The 23,164-nt window shown below is 39.5% G+C and overlaps 1 protein-coding gene across 1 annotated transcript; it reads left to right on the top strand.

Moving 5' to 3' along the window:
- Positions 1 to 703: 703 nt before the first annotated feature.
- Positions 704 to 23,041, top strand: tecpr1a (tectonin beta-propeller repeat containing 1a). The gene is made up of 25 exons (XM_066665063.1): positions 704 to 825; positions 3,096 to 3,328; positions 3,807 to 3,989; positions 4,662 to 4,784; positions 4,907 to 5,029; positions 6,321 to 6,495; positions 7,075 to 7,175; positions 7,295 to 7,396; positions 7,907 to 8,055; positions 8,507 to 9,057; positions 9,565 to 9,710; positions 9,995 to 10,150; positions 11,305 to 11,454; positions 12,748 to 12,905; positions 13,235 to 13,362; positions 13,480 to 13,582; positions 17,570 to 17,666; positions 17,791 to 17,870; positions 18,023 to 18,079; positions 18,174 to 18,348; positions 19,240 to 19,375; positions 19,624 to 19,716; positions 19,885 to 19,991; positions 21,052 to 21,171; positions 21,519 to 23,041. Exons 2-25 carry the CDS (start codon positions 3,104 to 3,106, stop codon positions 21,675 to 21,677), a joined length of 3,597 nt encoding a protein of 1,198 aa, XP_066521160.1. The 5' UTR covers positions 704 to 825; positions 3,096 to 3,103; the 3' UTR covers positions 21,678 to 23,041.
- Positions 23,042 to 23,164: the final 123 nt, after the last annotated feature.

Genomic DNA, 23,164 nt, shown 5'->3' with positions numbered 1-23,164 from the left:
ATATTTGAATGCATTTTTTTTACTTAAGGTATCAACCCATTGCTTTTAAAACAGTTCCTGTTCTTTTGAGGAGATTTTCTTTCACTTTCTCCAAGGAAGCAGAATTCAAAATGCTGTGGTGGCCAGTGGTTTTTGTCTTCAGTGTGGGCTTCAGAGCTCCACTTTCTTTCATTGATTATTTTTCTTTCATTGCTTCTCACAGTGGGAGATTTGACAAAATCATTATATTTTTATGAAAGTGGTAGGAACATGTATTTCCCCCCGTTTCTGAAACAGTAGGGAGCTTGATTTTCTCCTGTTTTTGAAACAGGGAAAATGATGGCACAGTGATTTTGGTGATCTAGGTCTTGTGTGTTTAGTGTAATTTTTTAAACTCTGTTTTTAGGAAACTGTTTCCTTCTGGACTTTCCCCTTTTCTTGTGTAAATGTATTAAATATTAAATCAGAAATCTCATTTTAAAAAACTCCTGTAATAATTATACTGAATGCTGTTTTGAGAGAAAATTACATATATAAAAATGGCCTCTGACATTTTTACTGTGCTGTAGTTAAGAATGAACATGATAGAAATTGCTAAAAGTGTCAACATGTAAATAAAATATCCTTTCTCCACGTTGTGTGATTTACCTTGAGCGCCATCTGTAGGTGGATTCGGTCGTCAGCATGGTTTATCTCTTCCCGTATGGAGAGAGAGAGAGAGGGAGGGAGAGGGAGAGGGAGAGCAGAATGTAAACAGTGGCATGAAGCTCTTTCTGACAGGATTTACAGCTGCATAAAGACCTGGAATATCAGCCGTAAATAAACCTTATGAGGGGTAGCGCCAAGGTAAGCACGTCGACAGAAATCTTTCTAACGGACATAGCTCATTCACGTCTCTTCAGAAAATCTCAATGTTTTGCTAACGATAACATTAGCCGCCTGTGTGTTAGCTCGCTAGCCGGTGCTCTGTCATTCATTTTGCTGAGGGTCGATGACAGTTCGAGTTAAAGGGTGTCCTCCAAGTGTCGTGTTTTATTGTTTTATATTTATTTCTTTAGTCCACAGTAGCACAGTCAAAGAGCTGGCTGATTTCACCCTCCCGCTGAACTATGTCCCTAACTGGATTTGTCATTTCCACCTTAAACGATGCACCGGCTGCTTCTTGAACCTTGGGAACTGCAGCATGTAGATAGTGATAACCAGTGAGCTGTGGAAGTGAAGAAAATATTATCTTCCCCAGGTTTCTTTAAAAAACTGATCTCAAGACTCCTGAAATAAGCAGAAGCTGCAGAGCAAAGGATGTGCTTAGTTAGCGATAACTTATTATTAATTATATTTTGTTGTGAAAGATTTTGTGCGTAATTTAATCTTCTGTTAAAATATATTGTGGACTTTCCTTACACTGTAAGACACACTCTTTTCACTCCGATTATAGTAACGTAGTTATATTAATAATGGAAGAATTTGCCTAGCTTAATATATTTTGGACATATCTTAATGCTATACATTACTTTTTTAACAGTGTATCATTAAAAAAAAACCACCTGTGAAAATCAAGTTTTTAACATTGTTAACAGGTCTGTGGGGTGTTTATCATGTGCTAGAAGATATATCGTGTGAAATAATCAGTTAACATCTTGACTGAGTATTTGGAACTACAGTGTTCCAAAGCCAGTCTCAAATGGACCAATTTCAGGCGACCAGGTTTTCTTACCTCGTAAACCTAAAGAACCAGTCCTGCCAACTTGTGGGGTGGGGCTTTTGAGCTGCAGGCGAGCAGTGGAGGGGTAACTAATTACACATTCATAGGCCTAAATGTACTGAAATGAAGGAGAGCTCTAGGAGAGTTAAATCAGAACCACTTTTAAAGCATTAGGGGAATACTTTCTTGGAAATAACATTTTGTAATGTTGGTGCACAGAGATGAGTTTTAGGTGTTTAATCCATGACAGGAGGGGGTCTTTAGCAGTTTAATGTTAAGGCAGAATGTTTCCTCTACAGTGCCAGATCTTAGAATATAAACATTAAATAAGCTGGGGAGAAAGTATGTAAATTCAGATTGATGCCTTGAGAGACAAAGGCATTTTAATAATTAATGACTTACAGGTATTGCTGTGACATATCATTCACTGTGCAGACCTTTTATGCATAACATTTTAAGACAGCATTTCTATCACTGTGTCCTTTGTATTAACATTAAATTGTTAAGGTCTTTTCTTGGCTCTGTGAGGTTCTCTGTTTTGCTGTTGACTTGTTTTTCCTGTAGTTCTTTTGGTTCTTTAGTGCCTGTAGGTGTTGTTTGTGTTTTTGTGCTATGACAGTGTGGAACAATTTTGTCAATACATTTATGTAATGCAGGCTGTCACACACACAGTATGAACAGCCTGTGGGATAGTGATAAGCACCTGTCAGTTTACAGGGAAAAGGGTTTTTTTAGGGTTCATTTTTAGGATTAATGTGTCTGGTGTGTTGTTTTTTTCTAGACATGATTCTTTAGGCAAAAAGAAAATTACATAATATTGTTTCTTAAATATGTGAATTGTGGCAGCACGGTGGTGCAGCAGGTAGTGTCATAGTCACACAGCTCCAAGGACCTAGAGGTTGTGGGTTCAAGTCCCCCTCCGGGTGGGTTTCCTCCAGGTGCTCCAGTTTTCTCCCACAGTCCAAGTAGTTGGTAGGTGGATTGGCGACTCAAAAGTATCCATAGGTGTGAGTGAATGTGTGAGTGTGTGTCACCCTGTGACACCCTCCAGTGTGTATTCCTGCCTTGCGCCCAAAGATTCCAGGTAGGCTCCGGACCCACCGCGACCCTGAACTGGATAAGCAGTCACAGATAAGGAATGAACGAATGAATGAAATTTGTAATTGAGAAAAATCAATAATAAATGATTTAATAATAATACTGCGAACCTGCAAACCACTCTTTCTCTTTCAGTTATTTACATCTCAACATTTGAGTTATGCAGAAATGTAAATAATTTAGGTAATTCTCCTTTAAGGCTGCTTCCTTGGTTATTTGAGATCAGGCAAATGTTTGTGAACCAAACATGTTGCTGATCTGTTGTGTAAATGTATGTGTAGTTAAGCCTAATTAATTGCCTATATCTGTGCTGCAGAGTGCATCATGCCTAGCTCCCTTCTGTGGGCAGTAGATGTGTATGGGAGGGTTTATAGCCTGTCCACAGCAGGGCAGCAGTGGGAGCAGTGCCGACATGCCCAGCTGGAGTTCAAGCGTGTCTCGGCCATGCAGCACTGCTGCTGGGGTATTGCCTGTGATCATCACATCTACCTGAACGTCCATGCCAGTGATGTACCCATACGCTACAGAGAGGAGACTTATGAGAACCAGGTAAATGCAGCCTGGCTCCTGAAAGGGCAAACTAGCAGCCTCATTGGTTGTGCTGCTAGAGTGCCAGAATCCGTCAGAGTTTAGAGATTTGTGGGCACTAACACACAAGCTGAACCTGATAACTTATTTTAACTTATTTTGAATCAGGTGTGCTTGGGCAGGGAACACCTCACTATGTATGTTACTCCAGCCCTCCAAGACCACAGCTGAGGTCCCCTGATGTAAACATAAAAAAAATGCAATTATAGCAAATAGAGGTGTTAAAAAAACTAAAGTGTATTATCAGTGTATATAGTCCATTATATTAGTTTTGTTTGTTGTGTATAATTTGAACCATACCAAAAATATCTAAGTCAATCCTATGATAAACTGAATAAACGCTCAGGAAGATACATGTCAAATATTAAATTACAAGATTAAATGTTTACAGCCCTAATAACAAAGCTTGTTTGTTTGGTGTGATGTTGCTTGGGGGCAGCGGTGGAACCCAGTCGATGGCTTCTCAGATCGGCTGTTGCCTAGTGACCGTTGGCAATGGAGCGATGTGACTGGGTTGCAGCATCAGCCGCAAGACAGCTTCCAGCTTCCTTCGGAAAACTGGGAGTGGGAGGCTGACTGGTATGTGGATGAAAACTTTGGAGGAGAACCTACAGAGAAAGGGGTGAGTGAAAATGGCCATTCAGTGTGTCCCTATCTGTCCAATTAATTGATCAGAAAAAAACAACAATTTTGCATGCGTTCGCAGAAGAACAGAAGGGTTAACTCCACTGTCCAGGCCTCAACAGTTTTGTATTTCTTTGGGAATTCTTCTAATGCTGAAGTTTTCTAGTTTCTAGTTTTCTGCTTTGCTTTGATGTTGAAAAAAACAACTTGTACCTAATGACGGTTCATATATTGTAACAGGCCTAACATCATAACAGTAGAAGAATCCTCTTTGGTGCAATATAGATGAACCCTATTCTGAAAGGTGCTATATATAACCATCTATAGCAAATTCTCCATCAATGTGAACCCATTAACGAGGCAAAGAACCCTTTTATCATGCTGTATAGTACCATAATTTTTAAAAGTGTAATTTTGAACAGTAAAATATATGGGTGTGTTCATCAAGCTCTGTTTTTCTACTGAGACCAGTACCAGAAAATAAAATATGAACAATCATCATTCACATGGCAGCTAATTACTGCCAATTGACTGAGAAGGTAAACTGATCTCTAGGGGGATTGTGTATGCTTAATGAATCAGGATAACCCTAAATAAGTGACTGCAAAGTCCTGTGGGGCTGACTGTAGCTGTATCCTTTGGCTATAGGTTATGTTTTCTGTGTTTCCAGGGCTGGACATATGCTATTGATTTTCCAGCTACTTACACCAAAGACAAGAAATGGAACTCTTGTGTACGTCGACGCCGATGGATACGCTACAGGAGGTACAAGTCACAAGACACATGGGCTAAGGTGTGTGCACTGATATGAAAGAACCTCTGCTGTGATCTGTTATTTTGTTGTTTCCAAGTGGACCTTAATTCCGTTCCTCAGAATCTGTGTGTGTGTGTGTGTGGGTGCATGTATGTCTTTAGATCCCTTCCGAGCAGACTGGGTCTCTGCCTGACCCATTTAATGACATAAGCTGTGGTGGTTGGGAGATCACTGAGGAGCCTAGAGGACGTCTGTCTTTGTGGGCTGTTTCTCTGCAGGGAAAGGTCAGCTTTTAGACTTCTTATTTGTTAATTACATCAAGTAATATGTAATTACTACCTCTTAAAAGTATAGGTTACATAAAGAATAACAACAGCCCTGCTTTTAGCTGTAACAGTAGAATGGGCTGTGTCCTTCAATGGCGTCCTTCAGGGAGGAAGGTTAGTTTTCATCCAGTCTATCTTCACCAAAACAGCCTAAAGTTATTGTAGTGATATAAATGTCCATTTTTAACTGTTTATCTTAGAAACATGAAAATTTTTTATCTCAATTTAGCCATATCATGGAAATAAATTTTTGTTTGTAATAAAGGTTTTATGCTTTTCTTTCCCTAATTACACTGTTCATATATGACCTAAGCTGTTTAGACATAGTGTTTTTACAGACATTTCACAAGGGGTTCAGGGCTCAATCTGTCAGAACAGAGTTCTTTTTCATTTGTTAGTCTTAAAGGCACTGTAATTTTTCATCGCTTGGTACCTATGATACTCTACTCTACTTGCTTTTTGGTACCTGGTACCTAGTTTGTTTTCCACCACAGCTCCCCTACCCAAATGTAAAAACACCATCTCTAAGAAGAAACTCTTATTGCTTTGGAAATCACAACCCTGGAGGTGGTTAAGTGTTGTTTACTCATTGTGTATTTGCACATTGTTGGCAATGTGGATGTTTTCTGGCATTGAACAAAGCTCTGCCACACATCAGTGCACACGGATCAGTGTGTTTTCATTCCTTGATGCACTGTCCACATTTCATTCATTAGACATTCATTACCATATAAAAAAGGCCATGGCATAATTGTATGAGCTGCCATTGTGAGTCGGATAAAAACAAGCGTTATCTCTGCTGTAGCTTGGCGATATTACAAACACCTAGTTTGTGTTGGATGTCTGCATTTCTTCATGATTGACAGGTCTCTCTGGTCAGTCACGAAGAAATGCAGACATCCAGCACAAACCAGGTGTTTGTATTTCTTTGTGATTGATAAGTCTCTCTGGCCAATCAGCGCTCTGCAAGGTTTACACATCATTACACAGTCCCTAATTGACTTGCTTGGAACCATGGATGAGAAGATTCTAAAAACAGGTACCATGTACCAAATGCGCCTAAACAAAAAAATAAAAATAAAAATGGCAGAGTAGTTCAGTGGAAAAATTATGTGTACAAAGATTTATGAATGCCCTGTTTAATAAAACCTCTCCATAGTTATTAGTGGAATTCAGGGGAAGAAAATAAAATACAAGGAAGGACAGAAGACTTGTGCTCTCCACTGACACTGGCTTTATTTTGGGGCAGGTGTGGTTCCGTGATGGCATCCACTATGTTAACCCAGAGGGCTCGATCTGGGAGGAAGTGTTCACGCCAGGGGAGGTGGTACAGATCAGCTGTGGACAAGCAGATCTTGTATGGGCTGTGCTATGGGAGGGGCAGCTACTAGTCAGAGAGGGCATCAGTAGAGACTGCCCTAAAGGTAAATGGGCACAGCTACAAGAATTCACTTGGCTTATTTTCTATACAGCTTTTTATAGGCATTTCCGTGTACCTAAATGCTAACTTGTCACCACAACTTCACAACAGGTAACATTTTTAAGTAAAATACTTGCTGGATAAAGTTTTGTCATAAACATCTTGTGTTCCTGAGGTGGCCTTTGTCCTTTGGTGCTTTTATCACAGGCTGTTCCAGTTATATATAAGCAATTGTATGCCACTTGGTTTCAAAGGTGGCTGTTGTTGTCGTTGTCCGTTGCTTTGACAACCTTTACAAAGACAACAATCTACGATTGGTAATTTCACCTGTCTGTCAAATTGCATTTTTTTGCAGGTGTGGGAGGTTCTCCACAATGAGCAAAGATACCTGACATTCTGATGATTGTCTCAGCAAAACTAAAATCACTGTGGTGATTAATTATATAATTAATTTAATTAATTTTTGTAATTAATTATATAATTAATTAAAACTTAATTATAATTGTTGATAGATAAAATGTGTGAAGTTTGATCAATACTTTAAGCATACAGTAATTCTTAACTATTTATAACTGTGTTAAAGGCTCCTCGTGGGTCATGGTTGAATCACCAAGTCCAGAAGCTGGAGCTATACATGTTGCAGTGGGTGTAAATGTTGTGTGGGCTGTCACAAAGGATCATAAAGTAAGACGAAAAACAGAACTGAGTCATTGAATACTTAAGCATTTAAATCTTCACTCTCCATTCACTGCCTTAGTAAATTGCATATATGAACAATGTAGGTTCTTCTTGTTTCATTGTAGGTGTGGTTTAGACGAGGTGTGAATTCACACAATCCTTGTGGTTCTGGCTGGATAGGCATGGTTGGGGAGATGGTGATGATCAACGTGGGCCTCAATGACCAGGTGAGAAATCTTTAATAAATATTATCAGCCACAAGATAATTTTCTCTGTCTGCAAAATTTTAGCTTATTTGAAAAAATGCACACTATTTGGTTGATTCCAAATATAATTCAAATGATGAGAATTAAAATAGAGGTAGAAGAGATATTTAGCAGTGTGTGCAAATCAGCAGCACAAAATCAGCACACCAACATCCACAAATTAGCCCAAGATCAATTGGTGTCTTTATTCCTCAAATAATCCTTAATAATAAAAAAACATAAAAAAAAATGGAAAACATATTAATATTGTGCAGGTATCAGATTTGGAACGAAAATATATAGACTTAAAATGTCATAAGTTACAGCATTAAATGTTAAATTCAACTTAATACAAGGTGGAAATTAACCACTACTTTCTGAGTTTAGTAGCATTTCATATTTTTTGGAACTGAGGATCCTCAAAATCTCAAGCTTTGATGATGATGGTCCTGTGTGTGTGTTTTTTTTCCTGGATGTAATAATATGTTGCAGGTGTGGGGTATCAACTGTGAGGACCGGGCTGTGTATTTCCGGCAGGGTGTGACAGTCAGCGAGCTGAGTGGTAAGGCATGGAAGGCAATATCTGTGCCCAGAGACAATGAGCGTTCTCACTCCAGTGCCAGCGCTAGCAGCCTGCAGAGGTGAGCGAAAAGCAGGAGACTGACCTTGAATCAGTGAGAGAAGCCAGAGGGGCCTGTCAGCAAGCATTAAATTAACAGCAAGGCTAACAAAACAGAAACATTCATAGCTAACTTCTGTATCTACCAGCTGGTATCATTTTTACAGGAGGCTGATGTAACTGTATTAAATGTCCAGTAATTACAGGTGGTAACTACACACTATACTGACACATGGTTATTGCACATGCTGATGGAAGTACAACTAATATATATGATATGTAAAAGTGTGTGTATGTAAATGTGTAACTGTATATTTAAAGAGTTGTAATATGAACTTGTTTTTATAAAAGCAGAAATTAATAATGATCCCTTATTTTATCATCATCAGCCAGAACAAGGTGGTAATTATTGATTACCTTTTTCATCCAGATTACATTTCCACAGTGCATTCTTGTTTATGTATATCTTGCAGTGCTGGTTGTTTCTTTGGAGGTGAAGTCCAACTGCAGTCGCAGGGCTCAGTTCTTAGCGATGTGGATTCTGAAACAGAGAAGACTGCAGAAGGAGTCCCTGCCACACTTGAGCCAAATGATTCATCGAAGCCGCGAATTCCCAAAGTGACCAGCGATAGCTTCATCTCGGATCTAGTGTCTGACCGAGAGGGTCAGATTGGACGACGTGAGGGTCAGTCAGCTGCAGCAGGTCCATCCATACCAGAGGAGGAGGGGGCAGAAGCGGAGAAAGAGGGCAAAACTGTTCCCTCCCTGGTGCTTTCCCCAAGCCAATCTATAGCTCCGGACCCCCAGTGGAGTAACGTGGACCTGGAGGAGGCACAGACACACCTGACCGTGGGAGCCATGGCAGATTCAGCTGAAACCTGCAGCCTGTCGTCTGTAGCCACTTACACTCTGGGTCTGGAGGAGCAGTATGGACAGGATGAGCACCCGCTCTGGGCCTGGGTCAGCGGAGGAGGCTGTGAAGTCGACTCCCACACACCACTTAACTGGTTCAACTGCACCTCAGGTCAACAGGAGCATATTTACACTCGCAATGTTTCCTGTGCTAGTAACAGCTGTTATCTACCAAGTATAAAGCCCACTAATCTTGTCACACAGGCTGAGGTTTAAATGTTGACAGCAGTGCAGATATATTGTTTTATTTAAGCCACATATTTTGCTTTTGTATACTCTAAAAAATGAAGGCAAAATAGATCACATAATACAACAGTATGATTTTGAAAGCTAGTTGGTGTTATCATACATATGAGTGTATATCTGTAAATAAATATCATATATATTTAATGTACATTTATATGATAAAGAACAAACAGTAAACAATGTCAGAAAAAATTTTTGTGAGAACATTTTGAAATTAATTTTACTTAAATACTTTTTTTAAACTACTTTTTTTTGTTAATTCATGTTATCTTCAACACATTCAACACAGCCCTTACAGGCAGTAAGACATCTCCTAGCGCTAAGGAATTGTAAAAGGAATTTATACAATCTTATTTGTTTCTTCACTTTACAGGCTTGAACTCATCTATGCAGGCCATGTCACTGTCCATCACACCTACGCAGACTGCAGCATGGCGCAAGCAGATTTTCGAACAGCTCAGCGAAAGATCAAAGAGAGAGTTGGAAAACTTCAGACATTACGAACAGGCCATTGAACAGGTGCTGTCTGAATAGAAAAAAAGAAACAGAATGCTTTTAATTAAATTGACCACCATGGGGTGCACTTATATATATTCTATATTGGTTATGATAGAATGCTCCAAAAGGAATAAATGCAAACGTTCAAAGTAAGAATTCAGGGAGTAGGCTAGTTACATAGGGTCTTTTTAGCACGTTTGTAATAGAATGGCCCTCAGTCTTTTATCACATATTTGGGAGTTTAATGTTGTTCCAAGCAAGTAAATAGATCTGTCACATTTATGTGAATTGTCATCTTCCTTCAGTCTGTTTGGGTGAAGAAGGGCACCATGCAGTGGTGGAGGGACTGGAAGCCTAACAAGTGGGTGGATGTCCAATTTGCACTGGAGCAGTTCTCAGGAACTGAGGGCAACAAGGATGGCATCCTCTTCATATACTACACCTTTAATGAAGAAAAGAAGGTGATTTCCCGACTAGAAATAAACACATTTCAAGGGAGAGTAATTGCTATACTATTAGTTAACTGTTTGACACAAAAATTGGTCTTGTCATTCAGTTTATTGCATTAATTTATTAACTGATTAACAACAAAACATCTATAATGGAAAAGGAGGGAAGGAGATCCCCCAGTAATTTGAAAAAATCCATGTAAAGAAAGCCCACAATTTCAGCTGCTTACTTTCTGGACATAAAAGGAAAAGAAAAGAAAAGAAAGCTGACGTGAGCACCTGCTCCAAGTTCTGTGCTGTTTTCACCTATTTTCAAAGTGCATAATTAATAAATATTGGCCTCTCATCTCCTTACAAAACACATAATACTATTTCCCAAAAATTGTTCTCTGTTCTCATTGTGTTTAAAACCTTTTAGTTAGTTTTTTATTTTATTATTATTGTTATTTATAGTATTTTAGAGTAATTATTCGAGAGTGGGGCGGCACGGTGGTGCAGCAGGTAGTGTCGCAGTCACACAGCTCCAGGGACCTGGAGGTTGTGGGTTCGATTCCCGCTCCGGGTGACTATCTGTGAGGAGTTGGTGTGTTCTCCCCGTGTCCGCATGGGTTTTCTCCGGGTGTTCTGGTTTCCTTTCACAGTCCAAAAACACATGTTGGGAGGTGGATTGGCGAGAGTGAATGTGTGAGCGTGTGTGTTGCCCTGTGAAGGACTGGTAGGTTCTGGACCCAGTGCGACCCTGAACTGGATAAGTGGTTACAGATAATGAATGAATGAATGAATAAATTCCAGAGCGACAGAAGGGCTATGTGAGCATGTGTTTCTGTGATAAGACTTGGAGGTGGTATTTGGAGGTTGTTGTTTGATAATGGGTGATCTAAAAACGTTTGAGAATCACAGTATTAGACAATTTAGAGACTTTTTGTCTACATCTCCAACTCTTAAGTTCAAAACAACAACAAATTCTTATTCAAATAAAGCCTGGGTTATTTACCTTGAAAAAACGTAAGTAGCTTATGGAGATTTTGATTTAGGATTATGAGCTAGGGGGTGTAAAAGCAAGACTAATCCTCGACAATGTAATGGTTCAAAGTCTGAACTGGCATAGAAATTTCCTGTAATCTTTTGGAACCGGCTCTGCCCTTTTTTTCCTCTTTCCCTTCCAGTATCTTCATGCGTTTATTAATGAAGTCACCATCCTGGTGCCTGTACTAAATGAGTCTAAGCACACATTTGCCATCTACACAGCCGAGAGGACCAAGCAAAGGTGGCCTATACGCCTGGCAGCTGCCACAGAGCTGGAGATGCATGACTGGGTAAGGAGCAAGGCCACAGTAATGTATTGATTTAATTGTCATCCCTACTGAAGGCACAGAATATAGATATTTAGTATAAGCATAACTGATGGTTATCCAATTTGGGTTAACTGAAGTGTGAATTTTTGTTGAGTGTTTCAGATTGTTTTGGAGGAAAAAGCAGTTATATAAAATTATTATACAAGTTAATCTACTCTAATAAAATGTCTATCAGTATTGTGTTAGGTGTCATAAGTTTTACTTTAAAAGAAGCAGAGCTAAACACAATGGCATTTAAATGAGCTCTGTCAGGTCTACAAGATTTCCTTTGGGATCAATAATAAGGAAGTGTTAGTTCATTTACTTAATCAGTGCAAACATGAATATCATTTGATATTGTGATGCCCCAATACAGATTTGTATTAAAGTCACAGACCACCTTTCACACCTATTACAGGGAACTGAATTTATAACGTTAGTGAACGAATTCAGACAGTACCTAAGGCAGGTCTTCATCATAAAAATGTTTTCTCCACAAGGGTACATAGGTTGTACATTGTGGAATTGTTAGAGTGCACTTTGCGCACTATGATTTTGGGCATCACTACAAAATGAGAGAATTCCACAACAGTGCACTATATAGTGATTCGAGCGCAGATTCGGACACATCGTCTGTCTTCATTAGCATTTTTTTGCTGTGTTATTTTTAGCATGCCCACATTTTATGTTTATTTAAGCAATCCCAAATAGGTCCAATTACAAATTAAACATTGTTCGTCTGTTACTGACAGCTTAGTAGAGCAGCTTAGATTGCTCTACCAGGTTATGATGAGTTGTCTTATGATCTAGAGTTATCTGACAGTACTGTAGCACTGTAAAATTTGACACTGGTTTTGAGCAATGCTTCTCAGCACTGCATTAAGCACTGTGTTTCAATCATTTTTAACCACAGCTAGACTGCAAATAAATGAATGCTTTTTATAGCATGTACATCAACTTAAATTATGTTTACATTTTAATAATGTGTGATTGGCAAATGTTAGTTACAAGAAAACTTAGTCCCTCAAGCAGTATTTGAGCAACAACATTTCTTAAATCAGTGCATATTCACACCCTGCACATTAACAGTACTTGCTGCAGAGAGCGTTTGTTGACACACTTGTTTAACCAGCTAATTAACTTGACCCTGCAACATGTCTTGACATGGCAGAGTTTAGAGGCAGTTTAGAAAGGCTTCCCAATACAAGCTGTGGACAATGGGTATCCTGCTGTTCCTGTTTTTGAGTGACAGTGTATGTGTGTGTGTCTTATCAGCTGGCCCTGCTCACTGTATCCTGCTGCGACTCGCGAGGCATCCACGGTCCGCCCTCCCAGCAGGCCATCTGGTCCGTCACCTGCAAAGGAGACATATTTGCCAGTGAACCCACACCAAGCTTGGAGGCTTCTCCATACCCTGCGCCCTGCGACCAAATGTTTGCCCTTTCTCTATATCTGTGTTATCATTTATCACACATCAGTCTTATGTATTTGTTGTGATGGTGTCATTCTAAACTAACATTTTGAAGCTATTTGCAACATACCCTGTAAAATATTATGTTATGCAATGTAATTAAATTGATCATAATAATAATAAATGTAATATCGGCCATATTATTTATTACTCTTTCAAATTTGCATATTAAATTGTTTTTTTTTTAATGTTGAACCATACCCCAAAAATGTTATAGATTTTTGGTAAAATGTGGGAAAATAGGAAAAAAATGTTAAAATTAATGATTGTGGACATGATGTGATTGGACAGGTTCTGGCGTCAGATTGGAGGGCACCTGCGTGTTGTGGAGTGTAACAGTCTGGGAGTGGTCTGGGGGATCGGCTATGATCACACAGCATGGGTCTATACAGGAGGCTATGGCGGAGGCTTTTTCCAGGGTAATCAAACCTGATAAATTCATTGTTTATTACCAAAGCATATTCTGATATACAGGAAACCAAACAGGCAACTGATATTTGTAACAGTCTTTTTTAATCTTTTTCTTCTATATCCAGGGCTTGCCAGCAGCACTGATAACATCTACACACAGACTGATGTGAAGAGTGTGTATATATATGAGAACCAGCGCTGGAATCCTGTTACTGGCTACACAAATCGGTAAATGCATAGTGTTTTATATTGCATGGCAGGAAACTACACAAACACAAAAGGACACAAATACCCCCCAAAAAATTAGGGAAAGGACGGATCCTTTTGGAAGATCACATGCCTCTTGGTTATTGGCTGATGTGTGTCAGTAGTAAAAAAGCATTTAATTGGCCAATGATTGGAAAGGTTTGGAGTCGACTCAGTCCCAGTTTACATATGCAAGTACAGTTTAATCCTGAACCCTGGTGAATAGTCTCAGCCAAAGACGCTTTGTCCCCGAGTAAACAGACGGTGTGTCCGAAATTTTGCTCTATTCACTACTTTGGGATTCCGACATTTTGTAGTGTCCAAACCATGGTGGATCATTTCCAGTATACTCAAACAATCCCACAATGCACTGCAAAAGATACTGTAGAACCTATGTACATTAGCTGACACTAGTGGATAGCAGGGCGGCACGGTGGCGCAGCAGGTAGTGTCGCAGTCACACAGCTCCAGCGAGCTGTGGGTTCGATTCCCGCTCCGGGTGACTGTCTGTGAGGAGTTGGTGTGTTCTCCCTGTGTCCGCGTGGGTTTCCTCTGGGTGCTCCGGTTTCCTCCCACAGTCCAAAAACACACGTTGTTAGGTGGATTGGCGACTCAAAAGTGTCCGTAGGTGTGAGTGTGTGAGTGAATGTGTGTGTGTGTGTCTGTGTTGCCCTGTGAAGGACTGGCGCCCCCTCCAGGGTGTATTCCTGCCTTGCGCCCAATGATTCCAGGTAGGCTCTAGACCCACCGCAACCCTAAATTGGATAAGCGGTTACAGATAATGAATGAATGAATGAATAGTGGATCGCAGATACCCATAATACACTGCATTGTTTGGTTAAAAAAACTGCACGAGTGTCAGAAATCAGTCCTAGTGAAATCAGTTCCTGTAGTGCAGTTATATAGTGAGTAATATAGAGACTAGTGAATAGGGAGCCATTTTTAAGACTTCCAGTGTGTTAAGCCTGCCTCACTGTCAGGATGTAGCCTGTTGCATTCTGATTGGCTGTCTTTACAACCGTGTATACGCACTTCTGGTTATTGTTTTGTATGGGCTCTGGTACTGATCCGACGTGTACAGGGTGACAGGTGCCTGGTAGAGTGGCATACAATACCACCAGTGTTAAGAGTATACTTTATAAGATGACTTCAGCATTTCAGTGCGAAAGCCTCTGCTTAGAGAGATGGGCGCCAGTGGCATAGAGCTCAGTACAAGGACCTAAATTGCCTGAGCATCCAAATGGGTCACAGATATGGCAGATGTTTGAAACATCCATGTACGCTTTCAGGGACCCTTCAACAAAGACTGGAGAAAGAGCTGTAGAAACACAAGGTGACACTGGAGAATTCTGGCTTCCACCATAAGCAACCAAGACTGACCCATAACTGACTAACACATTACACAGAGACAGTAGCTAGCCACAAAGCCTTCTAAAGTAAAACCCGCTTCAGGTCGGCCTGCCTCAAGGGGTCCAACAGTGCTTCACATAAGGAATCTAGCAACCTGCGCAGGTCCCCCTGGGGGGCTGCCTGGGACTCTGAATGGCTAGAGGCTAAGCATGCCTCTGAAAATTATATAAACCATGGGAGCCCATGGGTGATCCATCCACTCATTCATGCATGGCAGATATACCAGTCACGTAGACTTTCACAGTCAACTGGGCTATTCCTTTATCCACTAACTTCTGGAGGAGGTGGTGGGGGCATATGCATGCTGATTGGCAGCCCTTGGAGGTCAGTGGGTTGTGCAGGGTGGTTTCAAATCAGCAGGGGTGTGCTGCCATGAAGCTGCTGGGCGTCACATAGCAGAAGGACCCTGTCATGGGGTTCAGCAGGAAGGACGGGGCCCATGGGGATGAATGATCCCAAGGTTGCTGAGTGCGAGGCGAGTGCCAAAGCTGGTCTGAATAGGTGGCCAGGCACCAGAGGAAGGTCATGTACCATGGTCTTACATGCTTTTGCAAGGGGTCAGGGGCATGCATAAGGAAAGCAGTAATCCCACACTTCAGCTCTATAGACTTTTTTTTTTTTTTTTAATCAGAAGAGTGGGATCTGCATGTGCATTTATCACAGTCCCTGTTAACATCCAATATCATTGCATTACTTTTTTTATGCTGTCAGAATAAATTAACCATTGCATATTGGTTAAAAAAAACAAAGTAAATAAATAAAAATAAAATAAAATCTTTAAATAAACAAATTAAGAAAAAAGGAATCAATGTTGCACATGCAGATCCCTCTGATCTGTTTAAAAGGAAAGTTTAATCTTTATGCGCATACATTTAATGGTTCTGGTGGTTTGTTTTTTATACCATGGCACTTTTCCTAAAATTTTCAAAAATGTACTTGCTTACAGCATATCACAATATATCAAATCATAACCCTTGTATCGTGATATGTATTGTTTCGCCAGATTCTTGCCAATACACAGCCCTACTTCTCAGAATTATGTTCTAAAACAAGAACATTTAATTTTATTTATTTGCTGGGGGGATAATATTAATGTGACAGTTGAATTTACAGGAGGAAAATTAGACTGATTATGAGCTGCTTTGCAGTAGAATACATATGGGGTATGCAGAGCTGCACATCATAGTGGGCCCAGACAGCAGGGGCACTAGACCTATTTGGGCTTCACTCTTGATAGACACTGTGCTGTCCATGATTTAACTGGTCACTGGTTTCAACCAAGACATCACCAGGCCCAATGATAACTGTTTAGATATTATCCTAGTTAATGTAATGCAAAGTCATCCTATCAGCAAAAGTGACCCGTGTGCTGGCAGATAATTTAACATAAGGCATTTTCTGCATGGTAAGGAAATTTCACTTTATAAAGGTATTTATATAGTTATTGTAGCACAATTGTTCATTTATTATTTTAATAAAAAAGAAATCCAGTTCTCTTTCTTTATGTGAAATATTCTGAAATTTCTAATTGAAATAGTTAACAATGACTAAAGTCTGTTTATGAGGGGCATTCAAAAAGCCAAATGCATATGGAATGTATTATATTTTAATTAGTCTCTGTAATCAGCCTTAAATTCTATACATTTGCTAAATCTAAGAATTGGCATTTCAATTCCCTGTAAAAAAATTGCATTTATCGCTATCATGAGAACATTGCTTTACAAGGAGGTCTCTTTTTCAAATTTGGGAACAGAATTATTGGTGGATTATTAATGTGTGTGGCATGGTGATGAAACTGGAAGTGTCACTGTCATACAGCTCCAGGGTCCTGGTCCTCTCTAGAAGACTGTCTGTTAGGACATTGGTCTGTTCTCCCTGTGTCTGCCTGTGTTTCCTCCGGGTAGTTTGGTTTCCTCCCACGGTCCAAAAACACACGTTGGTGGGTGGCTTGGCTACTCAAAAGTGTCCTTTGGTGTGTGTGTGAGTGAATGTGAGAGTGTGTGATGCCCTGCGAAGGAGTGGCAACTTTTCCAGGGTGTGTTCCTGCCTTGTGCCTGGGGTAGGCTCCGGGCCCACCATGACCCTGTACTGGATACGCAGTTACAGACAATGAATGAATGAATTATTAATGTCTTGGAATCCACAGTATCACACAGGTGATGCTTAAATTTCATCAACATACTTGTGTTACTTGTGTTAGTGGTTTAGTGCAACAAAATTAATTATCAAAATGAGCTGGTGTTTTCTTTATATATCCTCAGAAATTGCCCATTCCTAGAACCAATGAATAAAAAACTGCAGTATCAGTAGATTATGTCAATACAGAGGATTTGCTGAACACTCTTTCTACATAATTAATCTTGTATAATATGTGAAGTGTATTCTTCCCTCCCAGTTATTATTTTACAGTTTCATGTTCAGTCAGTAATTGCATATTGGAAATATTAGATATATTGTCTGGGATTTAAAATAATAAAATATTTCTAAAGTATTTTGAAAAAAAAAAAAAGATATTAGTGCAGGTTTACATTAAGTGCACTGTCTGTGTGTTTCCTGCAGGGGGCTCCCTACAGACCGCTATATGTGGAGTGATGCTTCAGGCCTCAAAGAGTGCACCAAGGCAAATACTAAACCTCCCTCACCGCACTGGACATGGGTTAGTCATGCTACTTTTCACTTATTAGCTGTACATAATATATACATTTGAAATTTTATGTTGTTTGCAAACTTTCTTTTTACAATGTGCCCTGCCCATATTTATAAACCAATTATTTTGGCAGGTATCAGACTGGGCTATTGACTATAGTGTATCTGGAGGAACAGACAGGGAAGGCTGGCAGTATGCAGCTGATTTTCCAGCGTATGTGTTTAAATATTAATTCTGTCACATTTGTTTGTGCATTATCAAGTAATAGGATAAATTTTAAGTTGTTTTGAAAACATTTATAAAAAGGCTAAAGCAAACAGACCTCTTTTATTGTTTTTGTTAAACAAATTTATTTGCTCTTTTAGGTCATACCATGGTTATAAAACTTTGAAGGACTTTGTCCGTCGCAGGCGGTGGGCCAGGTAACTCTCTCTCTCTCTCTCTCTCTGTCTCTCTTGCTGTCTTGTTATCTGTTTTTTAGAGCATTTCCACTCTCTTCCCCTTATCTCCATATAGAAAGTGTAAACTCACCACAACCGGCCCCTGGCAGGAAGTTCCGCCCATCGCTCTGAGTGATGTCACCATCCTGCCCTGTGGTTTGAATAGTACTGTGGAACAGGTGCCTCTGTGGGCCATTAGCAACAAGGGGGATGTCCTTTGTCGCCTGGGAGTCACCTCCCTCACTTCTGCTGTAAGAAAGCTGCTTTAAAAAAAAAAAAAAACAACAGTGATTACTGTTAAAACGTGAAGTTTTGGTGTCCTCTGGTGAAATGATCACAGCACAGTCATTTTTAGCATCAAGAGCAAAAAGCAGAAAGCACAGTTTTTGCACGCGCAGTTTTTGCATGGCCATGTTTTGCATGGCCTTAATATCAAGTTGTTGGGGTTTTTTCACCTTAAATCTGGATATTTTTCTGCAAATTTCAAAATTCAGTCCTAGTCGTTGGCTGTATGTTCTGATTTACAAAATCTAAATAATTTAAAATATAGTAATATTCAGGAGGTCAGTCCAGTGTTCAACACATTTTCTGCATTTTGTATCCTTTCTTTTCTCAATAAGAAATCATCCCAAAGGGTAAATAAAGTGTGGAGTCAGATTTTTGCACAGTCTATAAATGTATATTGAGAACTATATTATATAATATATTTCTCTAATATATTTCTCTAAGGTCCCATCCATTTGTGATGTGTATATTTTTCAAAAACTGAAATTTTCCTCTCTGTTTTTGAAAATATTGCTGTCCAAATGAATCCGAAAGCGTCTGTATTGTGTAGTACAGTAGGATGCCATTGTACCTCATGAAGAGGGACATCAAAACAACAGTAAGCATGAGAGAAACATGAAGGTTTAATCCCAAATCACTCCATATTACCTGTGTAGGGCACTACATAAATCATGAAATTACTGAATCTAGAGCATTATATATTTCTATATTTCTAATACGGCACCATTTATATTTATTCATATGTGCGATAAATCTAGTGCATTTGTACACTGTAATTTAATATTTATATCAGTGTTGTTTAATCTGAAATACACGTGTTGTTTAATCTGAATGGGGACTATATGGCTGGCTTTTAGGGAACATCATGGCTCCATGTAGGAACGGACCAGCATTTCAAGTCTATCTCCATCGGAGGGGTGTACCAAGTTTGGGCAATTGCCAAGGACGGCTCAGCATTCTACAGAGGCTCTGTGTCAGCCCAAAATCCTGCAGGTAACACACTGATTAAGTCACAGAGTTTTTCTTAGGCTCTGCTGTAACATACTCCTTTTCATCTTCATGAGAATGAAGGATAATTATGAACAGATCGACAGATAGTAATGTTAACAGTAGCATTTGTACAGAAGTGTGAATATTTCAACTTCCTTTTGCTGTTGCTTAGTCATGCACATCATGCTAATCATGCTGACAGCATGGGTGTTAGGTAAGCAGCCATTATCCATCACTGTGTGTGCTTGCAGGAGATTGCTGGTACCACATCCCCTCCCCAAACAGACAGAAGCTCAAACAGGTGTCAGTGGGTAGGACATCAGTTTACGTTGTGGATGAAAATGGTAAGCCCACCTGTGTCACTGATTGGCAGTTTGCTTTTGCAGTATGTCTACAATCCAAATTTCTAGCATCTCACATATGTGTTTCCTGGTTATTTGTCATTTACCTGTGTAATAAATGAATACTAGGTGTCAAAACTGTCATTACAAATGTGGTCTAACTTTGTGCAGGAAACCTGTGGTATCGCCAAGGTGTGACACCCAGCTACCCTCAGGGTTCCTCGTGGGAACACATCTCTAACAATGTGCGAAAAGTGTCTGTGGGGCCTCTGGACCAGGTTTGATTGCATGCTTTGTTGACTTACGTTTAGGGTGTGTTTACACTTGAATAATTCAGTTTGCCACCAGGATCAATTCAGGGCACTCATTTTTTTGGAAGAATTGCATCTGAACTGTGGATCACATTTCTGAAGCAAGAGCAAATACCCAGATACTTAAGAACTTAAGGTTCTTTAAACTTTGATTATGATAAAGGAATTTCAGATCTGAAAAAAACGGGTATGTAAAGCATGAATGAGCATTTTTAGCATTTGCTGAATTAGTGCACTGTGGCTAAAATATGAGGAAAAATTCATATGCAATATGTGCTGCCTCTTGTTTAGTCTGGCAAGCAAAGTATGCAGAAAATAACTTCAATTGGCAGCTCAGATATCCATGATACTAGAGGGAGATAAGGAATTATTAACTAGTCGTGCATTACTGACATTTTATCACCGTTAATGTTAGCTCCTTCACTGGTAGTCAGTCAAGCACAACTATTGTTTGGTTTGTATGAGGAGGTTCCCTGGCAAGAAGCCATGTACAAAAAATAATAATGTGCAGTTATGTGTCTTCCGCATTTAACCCATCTGTAGCAGTGAACACACACACGCACACATGCACACACTAGTGCACTAGGGGCTGTGAACACACACCCAGAGCGGCTGGGCAGCCATCCCCGGCGCCCAGGGAGCATTTGGGAGTTCAACCTTCCTGTACCAAGCCCGGTCCTCTAACCATTAGGCCAAGGCGGCCCTAGTGTATCTAGGGATCACGTAACCGCGTCAAGTGTAGTCCAGAGGGAATAAAAAGAGCACATATTTGAATTTGAAAAAGAGATTGAGGCTAATGTTGTTCTTTATTTAGCAAATAATAGTACATCCATGTTTTAGATTATGTCTAAATGCATTTTTTTCTGGTGATATTAGGGGAGTGGGGTTTTTTGTTGTTGTTGCTTTTGTTTTGTTTATATATATAAAAAGATGCATTAGTAGAAAAGCGCAATTTTACCTGGAATAAAATCTTAGACAAAATATAAGGTTGTCCTGGTGTCAGTTATATGTTGTGTTATTGCTTTAGGTGTGGATCATTGCAGATAAAGTCCAGGGCAGTCACAGTCTGAGCTGTGGAACTGTTTGCCACAGACTGGGTGTGCAGCCCATGGAACCCAAGGGCCAGTCCTGGGACTATGGAATTGGGGTGAGCTCTGTGGATGTTTATAGATTCCTTAAGCCAAATGTAGTTATTCAGTGAAAACTCTGATGTCTGATGTCAGCTTCAGTTTACACCATCCTAAATCATCACCCACTTCCTTCACACTTTTTAGTCATGTAGGCTTGGGGATCATTCTGGCTACTGCTTTTTAAGATATCAACATGATGTTCAGTGCCAGAAACTGCATAAATAAGTCTGTAAAATTACCTGAGCAAGTCCATGTTAAAAGAACTTCAGTCACCAGTTATGACAAATGCTTTGGATGAACCATTGCTTTAAAATGCCTGTCCTGAAGCTGTAAGTAAAGGTCCTTCTTTTGTCTCCAAACACAGGGAGGTTGGGACCACATCACAGTGCGGGGAAACACCATGGAAGCTCCCCGTATTCGCATGCCATCATTGACTGACAACGGCAACAGTGGCACAGCACCACACAGCCCACATCTGAGCAGAGAGCAGTCTGAAATGAATGGCAACGCTGTGGGATGTTAACAATGCTTTTTCAACCTTCATATCCCCTCTGTACATTGTAGCGTTGAAGCCCACAACCTTACTTTTTCACTCATATAGCTAATGTGCATAGAGACAGATGCTCAAACATAAGTGTGTAACACTCCAACATTCCCCTCCTCCCTCTCTAGCTTCCCCAAGGTGAAAACAACCATTTCCAGTCTTACACTGAAGTCTTACTTCATGTTAAGTGGTTATTTGTTAATGGTTAAAACATTTAGAGATGGTTTTCTGTACAAGGATTCTACATTACCCTGTCCAGGAAACAAACCATGTTTTGTTCATTTCTTTTTAAATAGTATTTTTTTAACAAATGTTTATTTGTTTATTTATTTATGGCCATTTGAAGTTACATGTGGTGTTTTTTCTTGATCTTGTTTCTTTATTTGATTTCAGGGGCAAAGACAACAGAAAATATACACAGAACATATAGACTGGACTTAGTATGCTAGACAAGGTAATCTATACATTCAGCTCCTAAATGTAATGGACAAAGCATAGTATCACACCTGTTTACAGACTGTATCACTGAAAAAGACCATTTAAACAGAGCGAGAAACAGGACTAAGAGCACTGAGAAGTCCATACAGATTAGAAATATTTAATGCACTTCCACTGATTTCTGGAACGGAGCACTGAAAAGGGACCTATGATGATATTCAGTCTTCAGGAATTTCATGAAGTCATGTGTCAGATGAATGCATGGGAAATCATATTTGATCACATTTGATTGACCGTTATTATGAATTTTCTGTTGTGTCAAATACATGTGCAATACTTAGCATTAAGACAAGGATAGAGCAGTGTTTATTTTCTCAGGAATCTAAGCCTTCTTCAATCTCACAGTATGTTTCAACTCCAACACTTAAAGGCAGCACAGATGAGAGTTTGAGGAACATTGACTTTTTATCTTTTGGAGCTGTATTATGGTCAGTGCAGTGGTACCATTGCTGTCATTTTAGTTAGATTTTTATGTTGGCTTTATGAAGTGAAATATCTATTATGAATAATGATTTTATGGCTTTATTTATTGTTAAGCTGTAAATATAAAGAAAAAGCTTTATCATTAAATATATAAGAACACAAAATGAAAAAAAAATGTTGTAACCAGTAAATGTCAATATAAGGGTTGTATAGGTTTGCACTATATTTCTGTATACATTCTGTACTGAAATGTGTGTTAAATGTTTTAAAAAAAAAAAAAAGAAGAAGAGAAAATGCTTCCCTTGTTTATATAACTTCGGTAATGCAATTGCAAAAAAAAGCTGCACTGTACTCGTTAGGTACGTTACAACACCTCTGTGTTGATGTATGCATGGCCTGTGCCCTTTAAATAAATGTGGCTCTAAAAAATAACATTCTTTAATGTTTACTTTTCAGTCCCTGTTATTTACAGTCATTACTGAAGAATCCTAATTCTACAGGATGTTCTTCATCATTTTACTGGCTAATAGGCAGGTGTGTTTTAT

The sequence above is a fragment of the Hoplias malabaricus genome, chromosome 3, assembly GCF_029633855.1.
Source record: "Hoplias malabaricus isolate fHopMal1 chromosome 3, fHopMal1.hap1, whole genome shotgun sequence".
Taxonomy (NCBI): Eukaryota; Metazoa; Chordata; class Actinopteri; order Characiformes; family Erythrinidae; genus Hoplias; species Hoplias malabaricus.
The sequence above is the reverse complement of the archived record's forward strand: the minus strand, read 5'-3'. Positions and strand labels throughout refer to the sequence as shown.